Below are 17,791 nucleotides of genomic sequence, written 5' to 3'. Positions count from 1 at the left end.
TTTCATCTTTTACCCATCCGTACGTCTGACGTTGACATATCGTTCACGGTGCTGCTGACTGACGGCTCACCATTGGTGGACGGCATTCCGCCGTTCCTCATGATACGCAATTTCCCATAGGAGGCCGCGACCTACCCCGAGTCACCAGACGCCTCTGATCTCATCGACTTTTTATCACGCTGATGGAAGTACCTCTTATCCATCCAGCGATAAGACTCGGGAAGAAGTGGCCCTCTATCCCGGTAGGGTAGCTTCCAGCGGAGCTTTAAAGGAAGACACCAACGCCGTTCATGATTAGTCCCGTAAAATGCTTGGAGCATTAAATTGATAGAACAATTACGGAGGTAACCAGAGGTATAAAATTAATAAAATATCACGTTGTTCGCAAGCGGGGCGAAGGGGAGAGGGGCGGGAGGGTGCGACGTTGACGAGAGGGTGTGAGCCTTCCCGAGCGAGGATCTCCATGGCTCTCGCCGGCTTACGCGTTCCGGAGCGAACAATTAAATTTCACCGGGGAGACCATAAAGCGCTTCATTACGAGGAGATCCTGATCCCATCATCTTTTCATCACGCTGATGGGACAGACATTTCTTCTTCTTATCTTGCCGCTGCCTTGCTCGACAGCAACCTCGCATTATTATAACAGAATATAACCCCGAGAGTCAAGAGCGCCATTAATTTAGAAAAGTATCACTGAATGTAAACGCGCCGGATTAATATGCAACATTAATAATTCGATCTGGTCCATCACTCTCTCTCTCTCTCTCGCGTGTGCGCGCGCGTGTCTGTACGTGCGTGCGTGCGTATTTTGCCTCCACGAATTTGCAACTTACAATCACGCCAAACGAGGACGAGGAGACAGAGGGAGAACTCTGCTTCTTGTTAGCGAAATAAGATATTTCTCCGAATACATCGTCGTCGCGTGATTACGGGGGAGGAGACGATTCGCAAGGGAATACGTGACGTAAAATGGATATATTCCATGGAAATTTTCCGTGCAAGTGGCGGGAGGACTACGCGATTTCCGCGATGTTTTGTTATAACGAGGCGACGGTGGCAATACAGACCGATAGTGTAACGCAGCGCGCAATATTAGAGATCGATGCTGCTTTATGACTTCGCTATCCAAGGACTCGCGCTTCTTTATTCACGCGACTATAAGTGTGATATAAATGGGTCGCGAGATGGTTTCGTACGTACAAAAGTAACTCAAGCTTCAAGACTCAATTAGGAATACGAGACGAGCAAGTCGGGCGCCTTATTGTTAAAGATCAGGCGAGCTCACCAGAAATCTTTTGTGCATCTTCGTCGCCTAACGATGGATTATTTGCACCGGCTGGAATTCTCCGCAGCTTTAATTTAGCCGCAGTCTTTTCTTCGCGAACCCGTACTTTCAGAATCACCATCCACCAACACCATGGCACGCTCCGCGTACCGCGCTGCCAGGGCTTTTTACGTTGAATGTGTAAATCCACAGACCGCTGATACGGCATCGCGAATTCACTTTTCAGTCGTAACCCAAACGAGAAATGTAACTTCGCTGCAATGTAAGTATTCAGATTCCGCGAATGCCGTTTTTCATAATACACACACGTTTCAGACCGTTCACCGTGATACTATCGAAAGTGGAAATAGGATTGTTTTATCTGGACGACTTCGTTCATTCAAGTTTATTCAAGAATGAAATATTTGCTAACGAGATACTCTTTTAATGTGCCTGAAATATCATTCTATTGAATGTAAAATTATATTCCTTCCCGACGTGTACTTTAACTCGTATATTCCTAAAGACTTAACATGAACGAATTTTCGCGTATTTGCAACGAATATGTATCGATTGCCTGTCCTCGCAGCGGTCGTGAATGCAAAAGCGCCTAGTACACCTCGAACAATGCCGGTATCAGTGAACGATTAGCATCACGATGGCGTAGAAGAAGAGCGGAGATAGATACATTACTTAACGTGACAAGACCCATTTCGCGGCAGCTCTTTTGGCTATCCTTTTTCCTAGGGCAACCATGAATCTCCGTTGGCGGCATTGTTACGAGATCGGGAAAAACGAGCGGCTAAACTGGTACGTGGATGGTCTTCGGCAGTTCCTTAAAGGGAGATCGAGAGGTCTGCTTCAATGACCGAACGCGATAGGAAGTTCGCCGAGTAAAGAATAGAAACAGCAGCTTGATCGACGAATACCGTAGGGCGAAGGGTGTATAAAGAGAGGGTGGATACCGACGTTGTACGGGAGAGCTCGAGCGAGTGAACTCTGCCCGGAATATTATCGAGTAATATGTATCCAATAAATTTCTTATATTAGTTCGCGATCAAATCCGGGAGAAAAAAAATAGAATAATATAATAAGTTCTCCATTATCTCTCCGATACTCATGACAAATTGCTGCAACACGAAAAACAGGAAGCCGATGTAATATAGAGATGAATATTAATGAGAAACACGTTATTAGATTCAGACGATATTAGATTCTACATGCATAAATATGTAACAGCATTTATAACATTTAAACGATGACAAGTTGAGATAAAGCGGCGCAAAGTAATGGCGATTGTGTTGTATCGCACGGAACTAGTTCTACCTCAAGTCGAATGCGCGAACTAACTTAGTGCGATTGTTACACGTGCAGCAGTCAACAAATATTGTTCACGTTGAATCACGGAATTGAGTCGAGCCAAGCGCGAATCGTCTATGGAAAACAAAAAGGAAGCAGAAAGAATAAATCGTCACCATTGAAGAAAAAAGAAAAAGAGAGGAACATTATCGTTTGGGCTCATCTAAATATAAATGATCTACTCCGCGCATTTACTGAATAATAAGATTAAATATTTCAGCCGTAATTAAATATAGACTATTCCATTTTCTCCCTTCTGCCAGTTTTTCCAGAGAGAAAATCACGGGAATAGTCGGAATTTAAAAAGAAACATTAAAGATTCATAGAGTCACGAGACATTTCTGCCAATGTGGACGTCTTACCCTGCCCTTTTCGTAATATCTGGAGACTCTATTCACCCTGCCTATTTCGGAGTCTATTTCTGAATTTTATTAACCGCTGGTACTTCTATATTGCAATAATCAGTACTGGCCATCATAGCCGACTATCGATCGGAGCCGAAGTGTGGTGTAGCACAGAGCGGCCTGTTTGCAAAATTAATCCGTCGTCAAGCGGGTGCGATGATCGCAGTTTGAGAGGCTCCTTATATTTCGGCCCACTTTATGGCTGACGAGCGAAACTTACCAGCGAGTACAAACAATTGCGCGATTCTCGTTCGTTTACTAGGCGGCAGCAAGTTCGTGGCACTCGCTCCCCTTGCGCCCTCGATCAATAAGATGCGCCGAAAGTACTGGGATTACGCGACCCAAGCCAGTAAATTAATCCGTCGTTAACAAACCGTGGCTTCCTTTATAGTTCTCTCCTCGCCCCTGCCCTAGAGCCTGGGTGCGACCAAATACCAGCCGCCATCCGAGACGGCCCCAAAGCAAATTACTTAGTGCGACATCAGGCGTCGCGGCTTATCTAGCGACGTTGATTGACGAAATTGTAATTCGAGAATCTCGGGACACTGGTATCGCGTATCGCAGCCGGATTAATGCCCTTGTTGAAAAAGACGTGTAACTGCGCGAGCCAAATTGCCGTGCAACCGTAGCAGTCGCAGCTTAATATAATATAATAGTTACGCGATAACGCTGCTGGAGACATATTAACGAAGGAAGATTATCGATTTCGCATTACTGATTTTATTACGGTTACTTAACGATCCTGACGCGGACAGACTCGAGGTGAGAGCCGGGCAAAATCCAAGCCTCGTGCAGCGCGTAGATTACTGAATACTTAATTTATCGTCACATCGGTCTTCTGATATTCCACGTCGCATGAAAAGGAATGTTACGTTGCTTTCGTTCTATCACGAGTGGCTGCGTGGAAAGTTCACTGCGAGCTTCATCCGCAAAGGTACCCAAGGCTGAATGTGGAATCCGAGAAGACAAAAAAGGAAACGCGACGAGTGACGGCTCTTAGCTCGAAGTAAATTCGTATATCCCGTGCGGATCCGTTGATGCGGGCTGAAACAAGTAGCTTATATCCCCCGTATCTTACCGCCTTCACCACTTCCCGCTTATCCCGAACCCTTCCGCTGGCGCGTCGCGAAGAATCGACGATGGGAAATAACCTGAAATCGTTCGGTGAGACAACGCCGGAAGCGGAATCGATTCCGCCAAGCCAAGATTCAATCTCGATCCCTCTCTCTCTCTCTCTCTCTCTCTCTTCCGTGTCGACTGCCACCACCTAGGGTTGCCACCTTAGATTGCAGGTGTGCAGACGAAAATTCCTCCGGCTGCGTGCGTGCATCAAACTCGCGGTATGCATCGCGAGACCCGTGAGGAAGCGCGAGAATTCTACGTGCGCGGTGGAAGTTGCGGACTTGACTCAATAAGCGAAGTCTGACGTTGACGTATAAATATCTTATGCCACGAGGAACAAGAAAACCACGACGTATTCAACCTTTCCCGTATATAAGTCTCCAGTAAAGCATTGCCAAAGATTTCTAACGCAGCTGAGCGACGTAGGCACGTTGCGATCAGTGCAGTATTCTTGTTAGAAAAATGGCATTCCTTTCTCGAGACGAATCCGAAAGAAAATGTTATATAATATTACCATGCATTCACAATTATTTTCTCTTCTCTCTATCTCGTTCGCCTCTGCACATTATTCGCTAGATCCGCGAAAGCTACAGGCACAATAACGCACGCGGTAGGCATAATTTCCGGACGCGCAGGGTGAGATCGCGATATTTGCATGCAATTCCAAAGAAAGAAGATTCTCCTGCGTTTCGGGAGCTCCCTCATCGCTGACAGTTATAGGACGTCTCGTTTGTAACTGTCGACGCGACAGAATCGGGCTTAAAGCCGAGATGCATCCACCGAAAACCGACGGGGGATACGAATGCCGGAGAAATATTGGATTCGATGTATCTGGAGCAAGGGGTTCGCGGCGGCGGGTTGAGTCGAAAATACAAATAAAACGAGCACCGCGCAAATCGAGGTACACGAAAGCTCTCTTTCTCTCTGCATCTCTGTGTCTCTTTTCATCCAAATTGACAAATTCGCATGATATCGTTTTTTGGGACATGTTATGTGCTTACGTCGACGAAAAGTCGTCAATCCCGAGCAACAGAATCGAAGTGGACGACATGTGCCGTCCTTAAAATCGGTTATCGCGAAAAATCGTAATTTTATGCGACACAGAGAGACACGTTTCCGGTTTGCGAGCGCGCGCGTCGCGCAATTTCTCATACACGCGTGAAATTCCGCAAAAATAGTTCCGCGCACATACCTCTTGCTCGTCAGATCGATAAATTACACCAGTGGCGAATTTTTCGAACAATTATCCTGATTTGTCGGAGTTATCCGGGATATCCGGGTTATCCTCGAAACGCCCGATTATTTGCATCGATCTCGCAGGCACAGGCGATCCCCTGTGTGGCCGAGGTATATAAATACATTTATGTGCCTCTTACTAGAAATATGTCAACATCGAGTATACAGTGAATGATCAAAGGTCGGTAGCCCGTGTAAATGGAGGACGCGTTCTAGAGCATGAAAGAACCGATAGCACGTCGAGAGATGATTTGCACTGTGCACGTTAATCGCCCCACGTTTTCCACGCCTGTCTACTTTACTGTTTCAGCTGGAAAACATTCGGGTCGTACGTGCCGGCTAAATTGTACACCATCAAGGCGGAAGATTGAGGAAGACGGCAGTAACTGGATAAGGAATTCGCGTTATACGGGAAATTTATGCGAGTCGTTGACGGAAAAGTATCACAAATCTCGGCGCTAACGCCGAAACTAAAATTGCATTTTACTCCTCCATAGTATTACGTTGCAAATTCGTTGCATCGATAATGGCAACAGCAAGCGACAAGCCGGGCATTAACTTCGCTGATGCGGAGTACTCTATGCATCACTCACAGTTTAAACGCGGAGGCCACTAAACAAATACACGTGCCGATGATATTAACAACAAATACAATATAGCCGGCGACGGGTGAATTATGTTATAGCCAAACAACGGGGCGCGCACCGTGAAAAATGTCGTACGTACGATAATCCGTTTTGTCCACCATTAATGTCGAACGATCAATTTTATTGTTTTTCGTTTCTTTTTTTCCTCCCGCGCAAATCGTGTCAACTGCCAAGGCTGCGACTGCAGGTCTAAGACTCATTCGTAACACAACGAGAGACGAGAGCAATCTGTTTTCCGAGGTTTACCTTGATTACAAAGCCGACAGATTTCCATTCCTTCAGACGAAACTTTTCCGTCGTCGAACGTCGTTGGCGGGCGTCGTCGGCGTCGATGAAAATTTCATCTCGAAAATTAACTAGTTGCTCGCGATTAAGCGAGAGGAATCACTTTTCGATTAGAGTTACGCAAGGAATTATCGTGCCGGCGATGTCACAGCGTGAAATAAACTGCCGCGGGGCGAAGCGTAAAGTTTCTGAAAAGAGCGCAGAGAAAAAACGAAATCGGCGAGACTCGCTCGCCATCCTTTTTTTCCCGTGTCCCATCGATCGGTATCACAAAGAAAGCGGGGGCAGTCAATGAATCGTGAAGCCCCGGGATAAAAATTACGCGGCAATAAAGCATGACGTTAAGTTGTATGCGCACCTCGTGAGATTTCGCCCCAGGTCACGTAGTCGCAGAAATGAAGACCTCGCGCGATAATCGCGCCGGGAATAAAAGAGTTTCTACTTGAAAACGTACGTGTTAAGTGGTGGCAAGTTCGAGCGAATTTGAGGTACACACGTATAATGGATGAGAACTATAAAATAGCAGCAGATACCAATACAATCGCATTAACAGGAGACACGCCGACTATGACTCCGGCATTCTCAAATAGCGCTCAACTATAAAACGAATTAAGCCGATGTATCTTGGAATGCAAATACAAAGCGCAATTTCCGTGAGTAGGATGATACAGCTTCTACGAGTTTGCCAATACACGGTAGTCACGCACTTTAATTCTCGCTTCAGTCACGTAATCTAGATGAGTTGTGTCAGCTGTGTCAACTGTATCAACGTGGCGTTACCATCAGTCAAGCGATGCTATCTAAAGCGTTCTCGGGCTTGAATCTTTACTATCCGCGCCCAGACCACTCACGTACACCATGAAATGTGCGTAACTCTCCGCAGATGAATTTAATTCTCATGCCCTTCTAATAAAAAATGCCCTCGCGGCCGGGAAGCCTATTTCGTCGAGAGCAATTGCTCTCTTCCTCGGTCCTCCGCAATCGGCCGTGCCGGCACTTTATCGCCCCACTGCGAAATTGGAAGAAATATAGTAGGCGTCGTACGTGTGTCGTGGGGTGAAAATTAAGAAATGAGATTACCGGAATATAGGGGCGAATGCACGAGCGAACGAGCCCGGTAGCCCAAGGAGGCGAAAGAAAATGCGGGGTAAGACACATACGACAAAAGGGTGCATTACGTAGCGAGTGTGGAGGATGGAAAACGGAAGTAGAAAGGATAGGACGGTCAGAGACTACCGATGGTAGCCGAGGGGCAAGGAGAACCTCGGGAAAAGCCGTGGGAAGGAAACTGCGGCGGATCGGTTCGTTAAACCACCTCGAGAAAGAAAACTCGACCCTCTTCTCGATACACCCTCTTCGCGCAGCTCCCTCGCCAGTCCAGCGCAGCATCAGAGAGAGAGACAGAGAGAGGAAGAGGAAAAACAGAGAGAGAGATGGAAGCATGCTTGCTAGCAGCACGTGCTGAGATCCGCGTATCACGCGCGTACACGTACATGTCGTGCACACGTCAGGACGAAACGCCCGCGCCGCAACGACAGGTCGCATACGAGCCCCCAGTCTTTTCTTTGATCGCGAATAGACCCGTTTTCTCTATTTTTAAAGACGCGTTCGTCGCTCGTATTCGCTATTTATCGACTACCATGCTCGTGGTGGTGCATGCCTGCTTTCCCTGCATGCTTGCTTGCTTACTTGCTTGCCCGCTTGCCTGCCTGTCCGTGTTTGCACTTGGAAGAAGTGGAGCAGCCCGCGTCCACGAGCACTTTAATCTTTTCTTCTTTATCCGCATCCGCATTACCCGCCGTACATATATACGCTACACACGATATTGTAAACCGAGTTTTCTCACGAAACGCTACCGGCATCTCGAGATGTTTACGGTTAACTGGAACCTAATGCACAATGCGTTCGATCCCTTCGCATTCGGATTTTATGGAGTTGCAATTTTACATTGCACGAGGGAAACATGCGCAGCATAGTATTTATGATGTATCTTTCTCTTGTTATCTTATTATACAAGCACGCGTATACATGCGATACATTATTACGCACATTATCTTAATTTACATATACTTATTTTTGCAAACATTTGCAGACATATGTTTTTTTAATTTCTTTAAAAAAAAACAGATAAATATGTGAGCTTCCTGATTTACGGATACGTGCGATTTATCGAGTATTTTTTTATATTTATTAATTGCTTTTTACATAATGCCGTGTGTACGTTTCATACGCTAAATAACAGAAATCGCGGTATCAAGCGAGGTACAAAAACAACATGAATGACACTCGACACACGCAACGTTATTAGTGTAACTGTTGGCTTTCCAGATATATCTATCATGAAGAGCAATAAAGAGAGCCAGTTTTACGTTTCCTCCATACGTATATCTTGTTTTTTTATTTTCGACTGCCATTACATTTTGTTTTTTTTCGGTAACCGGAAACATCAATAATTAATAGTAACAAGTTGAGAGTGTCCTCTTAACTATGCAAATACGTCGCGACATTTGCTGGCGTTTCAGGTTCGATGGGGGCGACTTTACTCAGTAAGAATTATCGAACATCCCTTCCATAAAACACGAGCGTGCAGGCGGAATCACGAGGACGTACGACGAAAAATCTAGGGCACTCGAGTAAGTGACTGTGTCATAACTATGAATCTTATAGGAGGGCAGAGGTATTTCTGTAAAGCCACCCTTAACAAGAAGCGGCGAAAATAAATTTCCTCACTCAGACTTGTATGTACGATATCCGTGTACAATTGTACATCATGCACGTCGCTGTCCTGGCTGAAAGATATCCATTACTTAATAAATCCGGCATAGCTTTATCGGGTCTTTTCACATCTGCCCGGCTTTTTTCAAAAGCGTCGAAAATGTAATCGTGTGTAATTCATGTGCTTTGAACAACGCCGATAGAGTTTTCACCACGATATTTCCGCGCGTGCAAATGACACTCGACAAAGGCCGCCCTGCAACACGCAATGTCGCAGTCGATAATTGTTACATTTCGAACAGGTTTTTGTTATTACGACACGCGCAGCTTGTCCGCTCGCATTTTCAAGTGACGTAATTGCGTAGCTTGCGTAATTGCAGTTGCCAGATCAATAAATGAAAAGAAAATATATCTGAGATATATATAATGCAAAAATCGAGAGATTGTATAAAAGTTTAAATCACATTGTTGATGGGTATCATTAAGATTTCAGCAGGAAGTAAATACGAGATTTTCTTAGTCATGTATGTGTAAGAATTCTAGTCTACATCCTACTACGTTATTTAAAAACTCATATTAGCGACTGCATATTCGCTTGAATCTCGAAAGCTTTCAATACTGAGAACCCACTCGCGATATGCCAATATTTATAATGTCTGTTCAAAGACTGTCCGAGTTACCTTCCAACGCCAACGTAAAATCGCGAACAGCGCTCGCAAACGACGACCGTCCCACACACCTCATCCGAGAATTAAAAATTCTTTAGCCAGCAATCCCCGCCTCGCTATTAATCTTTAACGCGTGCCAGCAGGAGACGATTTAATCTCACCGTGAACGCGGAGTGGATTAATAAACGAGCTGAGAGCGTCCATCTGTAGCACCGACACGGAGGCATGAAAACCTGAAGGGACGTCTTTCTAAGCCCTGAAGAACCCGAAGACCGAGACGGCCCCGTGAAAGCGTCGCGGCGTCGCACCGCGCCGTCCCGTATCCAGAAACGACGCTGAAGTACTTGCAAAATCGTAGTACGTGTCCGAACTTCCCTGGCTTGCGACCCACCCCCGGTACTGCCGTCCTCCGACCTCCTTAAGTTCCCGAACTTGGTGGTGGTGCCTCGCCTATTATAACGGCCAAGTTCCAGTCTGCCCAAACCCGTCCGTCCTCGCACACACCAGCGTGATACCCTTTAATATATTCGCGAGTAACGTGTCGTCGGCTGTGTTCGCGTACCGCTCGGTTTGCACCCCTACGCGTGTTCCAGTCCTATCCGTCCCTTAAGCACGAGATCTGTTCCTGTCACAAGAGAAGAAGCGGTATTACGACGCCGCGCCGTCCAGAAGACGAAAAAAAAAGAACATGCAATCGACAGATTCGAGCAGACGTCGATAATTGGAAAGGTAAGATATTGTCACGCAGATTATTATTGGCTGCAGTAAATATGATTAGCCACGATTTTGTCCGATAAGAGATAATAAATGACAAAGTTACTCTTTGCTGAAACTGTATAGGTATAATTGTTAGGCAGAATTAATTGATAGAAAATAAAAATTTACACACTGCAGACTCTTAATCTCATTAGATTAACAATGACGTGGGTTTTCAGTGAATGAAAGATATTCAATGTCAATTATTATTTGTTGTACATGCTCAAAGCCTCGCGAAGAAAAGCCGACGTGAGGGTGCACGTTCCGGCAATTGAGAGCGCGGAAGTAAACGAACGCGCGGGCTAAAATCCAATCGAACCCTTACCGTTTCCACCGGAAATACGGATAAGCGACTGGATCGTCGTCAATCTCTTGTGATCACCGGAACGGAATCTCTAGACCTTCCTGCCTGATTGACGGAGTAGAATATCTTTGCGCCTGAATCGCGGCGCCTTAATCGAATTCCTGGCGGCGCTCGGTGAACTTGTTTAGCATCAGGAACTACGCCGGAGACAATTGGCCAGAGTAAATGTCAAGGTATAAGCGGCGTCTCCAACAAGCACGAAACAGAATACCAAGTAAGAAGATCTCGATTGTTGAGCGTTATTAAAAAATTCCTTCATCGACGCGCACCAAGCTTGCGTGCGAAAAGATTATTTTCCGTTAAATGAAAAATACGTTCTCACTTGGCTCGCCGGACATCGCGATGATAAACGCAGTCGCGCAATCGAAATCGCCGATCAAAGGGAGAAATTTAAACAGGATTTAGCGCGGATTTTCGCACGGGAAATCTCCGTTCGGTTAACTGTATTGCCACCTGCATCACTCCGTACTCGAAATATACAGCAAAATCAATACGGAACTCAGTCAAAGAAATCTTATGTGTATGTGAAATTTGATTACGCGCTCAAAGCTTTACACTGGTGGCGCCAAGTATAAGCGGCACTCGTGAAAAATGCAGTCCGTGTGCTATGTATGCTGCGCGCGATGACTTTGAGATAGTTTGAACTAGTTTACGGTGGCGGCAATCGTACATTGTCCGCGATGCGCAGTACTTAAACGAACGAATGTCACTGAGCTACTTAGAGAGAAAATCTTTATTAAATCGATCTCATCAGCGAACGTCAAAGAAGACTGTTCGAGTCTGTTCTTTAAATAATATCAAGCATTATCGGGAAACTGTCAGCGTGAATCCGCTTATAAGATAATCTGCCATATCTCATTAACATCTCGATATAAGTCCACCGTAGAAATTTTCTTCTCCGCCGTACAGGTATGCACTTGGGAATGCGCCGGCAAAGATTGAAAATAGTGCCCTGAAATCTTGATACGATTACAACAGGAGAAAAATTCCAAGCCCGCGATATATGTCAAGCGAATTTGTGCTCGGCATTTAACATTTCGTTTTCCTTTTTACTGCGCCGAGGAACCTGCAATTGTGTCTGCGTGGTACCAAGTTGGAACACGAGCGCTATAATAAGGTCAGGGGTTTCCACCACGTTACTTATGTCGTCCGAACACAAGCGTAGCTGCCTAAAGCTTTCATAAAAATAATTGAATGGTCGACGAAACGAGAGAAGACGTTCAAAGAAACGGCACAACGTATTTAACCGCCGTAAGCTCTTGATACGTTCCTGCAATATTCTGTATCAACAAAGTGATATCCTCATAACATGCCAGCAAAGAACCGCGGATATTCCTTGGTAGCTTCTTATTCCGCGCGTAATCATTCATCGTGGATTTGCGGAAATGTCTGCCGTGTGAAACGTGTGAAATCATGAATTCCACGGCGGCTCCTTGGCAATACCCAATTTCGTAATTTCAATATTACATTTCGCGCACAATGTTATTTTATGATTTTAACGTAGCACATTCGATTAATCCCGCAAATAAAATACAAATTAACAAAATAAAAATTAACTTGAATTGTTTTACAACCTTAAATTGCGAAAATTGCCAGAAATAAATTTTAGCATGCCTGTTTATGACCATGTTCATGACATGTAACGTTCAGATTCATGTGTAAAATCGTAAAGTAGTAAATTGTAACAATTACGCAGGTTTCACGGATAATTGTACGATAATATGGATAAATATAGTTCCTATGATTGTACAAATTATCTTTTTATTTTATGTGAAACGGAAAGAAGATTGGATCCGATTTTCGCTAGACAGAGTTAACGACTCTGCTCAAAAAAAAAGAAAGAAACGAATAGGGATCATCGATGCCGGAAAGCGATCGTCCGCTTGTTTTTCATTGATTGGTCCTGGGAAAAATATATTTTGCCTCTGGTTCTCGTCGCGACGTTCTCTATCATGAGAGCCAGACGAAAATAAAATTGAAGTCTGCCGATATACCGGTATAAAGTTTGGTCCTATCTGATATTTTCTACAGAATAGGACGAGTGTACGGTATAGGAAACGGAGTAAAAGTAATTTCAGTCCGTACAAACTTTATAGAAATACGCAGAGATAACCGGCTCATAAAAATATAAAACGAATGAGATTTCCGTTTCACGTTCGGAACATTATTCATATGCAAAACAATCGTTCTCCGAGATCTGCTTTCTTCCTAAATATTATTTCGAACACAGCTTGTTCCAAGCATCAAAATTTCAATCACCAGCATTCCACGAACCTGAGAGAACCTGAACGCTCAAATAAATCGGGAGAAATTTCTGTGAAATCAGTTTGCAGTCCGCTCGTATCGCATCGACAAGCATATCGAGATATTAACTGATCAACGCAAAATCGGAGCGATTCGTTACAATAATATTTTATATTCTGCATCCACTGCCGGGTATGCGCGCGTAAAGGTATCGGAGGCCGTTCAGCAAAGGGTCCGGCGAGCAAGAAAAGAACCGATAATGGTAGGAAATACAAGATACATGACGCTAATAATAACACGCAGATCTTGTTACTCGCTCGTTCAAACGCAGCAGTAACTGCACCGTAACATGGTTACAGAAGAAGAAGAGTGTAGTACACAACACCGACATACCCGATTTCTCATCGACGATGGTACCGCTCCCAGCAACGTACGAGGCAGCCTTCGTTAGTCCGAGAAACAACACTACACTCCACATGTTCTCTCGTTATTCCGAGTAAATCCTCGTCACGAAAAGATTATGCGCGACTCGACGTCGCGGGGGGATTACGCACTTCTCCACCGGGGTCTTCGGGGTGGCGAGAGCACAACCGGTCTACGGACTCATCTATGAGCCTCTACCCGATACGAGAGCACCACGTTACGTTCAGTCGTCATTTTCAGTGTTCACCGAATCACTCGCCGGCGGGTCATCAGCTCGATCACGCCACGGTCATCAGCTCGACCGGCTGCATCCCCTTCCCGTGCGAGTTGGACTCATAAGAAGCGATCTCGCGCGACACCGATAATTACCACCACCGTCCGTGACGAGCCCTGCACATCCGCGCAGTCGCGCGTTTTTTGAGACACCCGGCACGACGTAAACCTGGCCTGGGATCCCGATGATAAGCGTTCCCTTCCAATCCACCTAAGGTAGCCACCCGCTGTGTTCTCGCCTCCACAGCCGCATCCCCCGTCGCGTATGTTGATCTCCGGCTGCGGCGCAACTACCGGTCTACCGGTCGCAAGAAGCGTTTCCGGTACCCACGGCTTTGGCGCCGTGCACTCTGTTTTTCGTCTCTAATTAAACACTAATTAAAGCACCCACCGCGCATTCTCTGCCGCTCGTGCACTTCTTTTTTTCCTGCTTTTTCACCAAGCTTCTCTCCTCCACCCTCGTTCCCTTTTCACCACCGTTCGTCCGTTATTAAAGAGTGGTACAAGCGGAGCAGTAATCTCCGAGGCGGTAGAAAATCTTTCGCACTTCCGGTCCATCCAAGCGCCACCATCGCCGATAACCCGCAACGTCCACCATGGTCCTCAGTGACCAGGGTACGACTCGAGGTAGAGTTCGCAACGTCGTTATCAAAGGGATCGAAGAAAAACTGGAGAACGCGTTCTCCACCAAGGGGCCTAGAGTGTCGGGTTCTTCCTCTCAAACGGTGAGCAGCGAAGGGTTTAATGATCGGTCGATGTAAGTATATAGTTCCAATCAAACGAGATTCTGGATGCTTATCTCACGAAATTATGACACAGCTGTCCATCATATAGATATTATCACTGTTATCAGAGTAAAGTTTTACTTCGATGTGTTATTTGCGGAGGCACGATCGTCTTTTCGCACTAATGATCAAGATCTGACTCTCATCTATCAGGCTAATTACAAAATCGACACAATCTAGCGTACAATCGCCCCTTGTCGGAGCACGATTGGAATACGTTCGAGAATACGATCCTCGCGGCGGATAAACGCTCGTCGTTTCGCCGTGATTTACGAAGGTAATTCAAAACGTTAACATATTCGATAAGAGATCGAAGGTATAGATATCCTGGTTCACTTAGAAATACTTGTTCACCGTTTCGAACACAGGTTTGTCGACGGCGAGTAATCGCGATACATATAGAAAAACCGAAGGACTGCGGAGATGTTCAATCACGCTGGGCCACCACAGATTTGGGGTTTTCCTGGAATCGGTCCAAGTAACGACCGAGGGGACACAAAAGCCTGCAATCACGTTCGGGGACAGCAATGGTTGTGAGCCACCTGGAATCGATTCGAAGAAAGATCGAGGAAACCAGTGAATTCGATCACGCAGCCATCGTTGGATCCTTCGATCGACCAAGGGGATCATCCGGCACCGGGATCACCAAGTCAGGGAATCTCCCGATGATTTTCATTCATCCCTTTGCGGCAACTCATTTCATCTCTTGCGTCCACATACGAAAATCGAGAGGCTACAAGCACGTCAGAGATACTACGAGCATGCCTCAGCGACGAAGACGTGATTCCCCAGCGGACACGTCCATGCGACGAGTCCCATAAGAAAGAAGAAGACGTAAGTCAGTTATCGCGCTTTCCGGCAGCACGTAAGAATTATTCCCATTTACGTTCATAGGATGCCCGCGGGTGAAGTTGACATGTGTGCGGAACGCGCATCTAACTCGACCGGGTCCCACGAGTGTCGTCCGGCATACCCGGCTGAAATTTTCCGGCACGTCGCGCATCGATCTCTGATCGCTCTCTCGCAATCTCTCCGCCGTTATCGCTCGATCGTTTGCAAGCGGCACGCAGAGACACACGATAACCACCCCTCGCGACGCACCATGACACGCCACTGGAACACGTGATTCTCGACCGACGGCAGACGGCACACTGACGGAAAAGACGAGTAAACGGCGCCGCGACGGACGCGCAGCCTGCAAAGCCTCCCGAGGAGGTGGCGGTGGAGGTGGACGCGGCGCGGAGGAAGAGGTGCGCGGAAAAAGGGGTTTCGGCTCGTGCACCACCACCACCACTACCACCACTACCGCCGCCGCCACCATCGTTCGAGGGATACTACGGCAGAAAGGGATGTCTGTTTCTGTATCTAAGAGGGCGCATACTCGAATAATGCACGTCGCCGGAGTGGGCACGGAGGTGAAAGGGATGCCCCAGCTGAATACACACGCGTGCTCTTTGGCACCCCGCCGTGTCATATCTCTTCCTCCCCTCCGTTTCGCGAAGTAGAACTATACGCGGAGTGGCCGATGTGAGATGGCATCGATAAATGTTTACCGGTGCCCGCCGGTAAGCCTCGCCAGCGGATATTTCACCCTCCGTGAGTAACGAGACGAGAAGAGGGTAGCGTCCGATCTCATGTACACATCTTCCGCCGCGACGAGTGCTTAATTTGATACTCAACGTCGTCGATTGGCATCTGAGAGCATGTAAAGAGCGCCAGACCTACTCAACCGATTCTGAGACGTACTCTCCTACGTGGAGAAGTGGATTTTAATAGACAAATAATTATTATTAATATTAACTTGTGCTCGCTGATAATTGGGTATGCTTACGTAATGCGGCGAACGTGTATCTCTAGGGAATGGTACGCTAGAGATACGTACCTGTTTCTATATCTGAGGACTGCCTGCATACCTATTACACATTGGTAGAACGCGAAAGAGAGATGCCGATAACAATTTACCGACTACGTGTACGCAAATACACAATTAAAAGATAAAAATAAATAAAGATATGAGAGAAGGCAGACGGTAGCGCTCCGGATTATTTATCGTGCGAAGGGGTACGATGTAAAAATAAATGATTTAAATCATAATTGTAAAATAACGACCAATGTAAATTAAGCGGTCCGCTGAAACTGTTACGATACTCATGTAATTAGCCGCACCGTAATATTTGCATATTACTCGAAACTTCTGTACCGGAATGTAATGTACGTACGTTACTGATATGCGACACAAAAGGTCAAAAGCAACGGAAGTACCCAGGCACCGATACACGCATTAATATTTGATAAAATAGTAAGGTATATAAATGCCACGACAAATCACCTATTTCCGTTATTGGATTTCCATTAATTACGCCATAAACATAAAAGATGGTCATTTTGAGAGTGAAAAGGTTAAAATGAAAACGGTTACAATACATTATTATATATTTAAAAAACACATAGAAATATTATAACAAAATAATTTTAAAAAGGATTTAATTCATGCGTTCATGCGTTTATTGATGCTATTATTGATATATGTGCGGCTACGCTTTGCTTAAATATTTATTCCAGTTAATACTGTTCTTTGTGTCCATTTAAAAAATGAATTAATTGAGTAACAGTTCAACATGCCCTACCTTTGGTAACTCTCAATTTAGTTTGTAATATTTTCTTTTCTGTTACAGGTAATAATCTGCGTTAAATTCATCGAAAAGATCAATAATGTAATATGTCAAATGCATATCGCATCACGGCAAAAAGTACAATCGTGTCAAAAAATGTAACAATAATTGATCAATAGATGAACAACAACACGCTAGGAATATCGCGAGATTTTACGCCCGGCTACCCTCGACGATTCGCAATGTTGTTTCCGATCCCGAGAAATCACTTGCGATGCAAGAAAGAAAAAGAGAGAAGAAATGTGTGTGAAAGAGAAAGAGAGGGAGGAATACTTTCGCACACCAAATGTCGAATAATAATTTAAATCGATTCGTACGATCGCGGCCAATTTTCGCGTGGACATTAAATCCAGAGAGCGCAGAGAGCCCAGCCATTTGCTCAACTCGGAGGTAGCTCTTGATAGTCGGGTTAAGGTGCTTGCGCGTACTCGCTCGTCCGTGCACGAGTGCTTGCTTTCGGTTCAGTGTCGAAGACGGTTTATAGTGGTTTAAGAGGACTAGAAGTTGGCGGTGCAGCAAGGGGCGGTCCAACGGGGAGGAACGCCGGAAGAACGGAGGGAACAGATCGAAATAG

At 45.7% G+C, this 17,791-nt stretch overlaps 1 protein-coding gene across 1 annotated transcript in view; it reads right to left on the bottom strand.

Moving 5' to 3' along the window:
- LOC105288222 (nephrin) overlaps positions 1-15,823 on the bottom strand; it is a 309,061-nt gene extending 293,238 nt beyond the window's left edge. Inside the window, exon 1 of the mRNA XM_011354326.3 lies at positions 13,458-15,823. Within this exon, the coding sequence (XP_011352628.1) occupies positions 13,458-13,542 (85 nt within the window). The 5' untranslated portion in view covers positions 13,543-15,823. The remainder of the gene's footprint in view (positions 1-13,457) is intronic.
- Between the last annotated feature and the right edge of the window lie 1,968 nt (positions 15,824-17,791).

Source organism: Ooceraea biroi, chromosome 11 (genome assembly GCF_003672135.1).
Source record: "Ooceraea biroi isolate clonal line C1 chromosome 11, Obir_v5.4, whole genome shotgun sequence".
NCBI classification, from domain to species: domain Eukaryota; kingdom Metazoa; phylum Arthropoda; class Insecta; order Hymenoptera; family Formicidae; genus Ooceraea; species Ooceraea biroi.
Note: the sequence above shows the minus strand (reverse complement) of the source record. Positions and strands in the feature narration are given on the sequence as shown.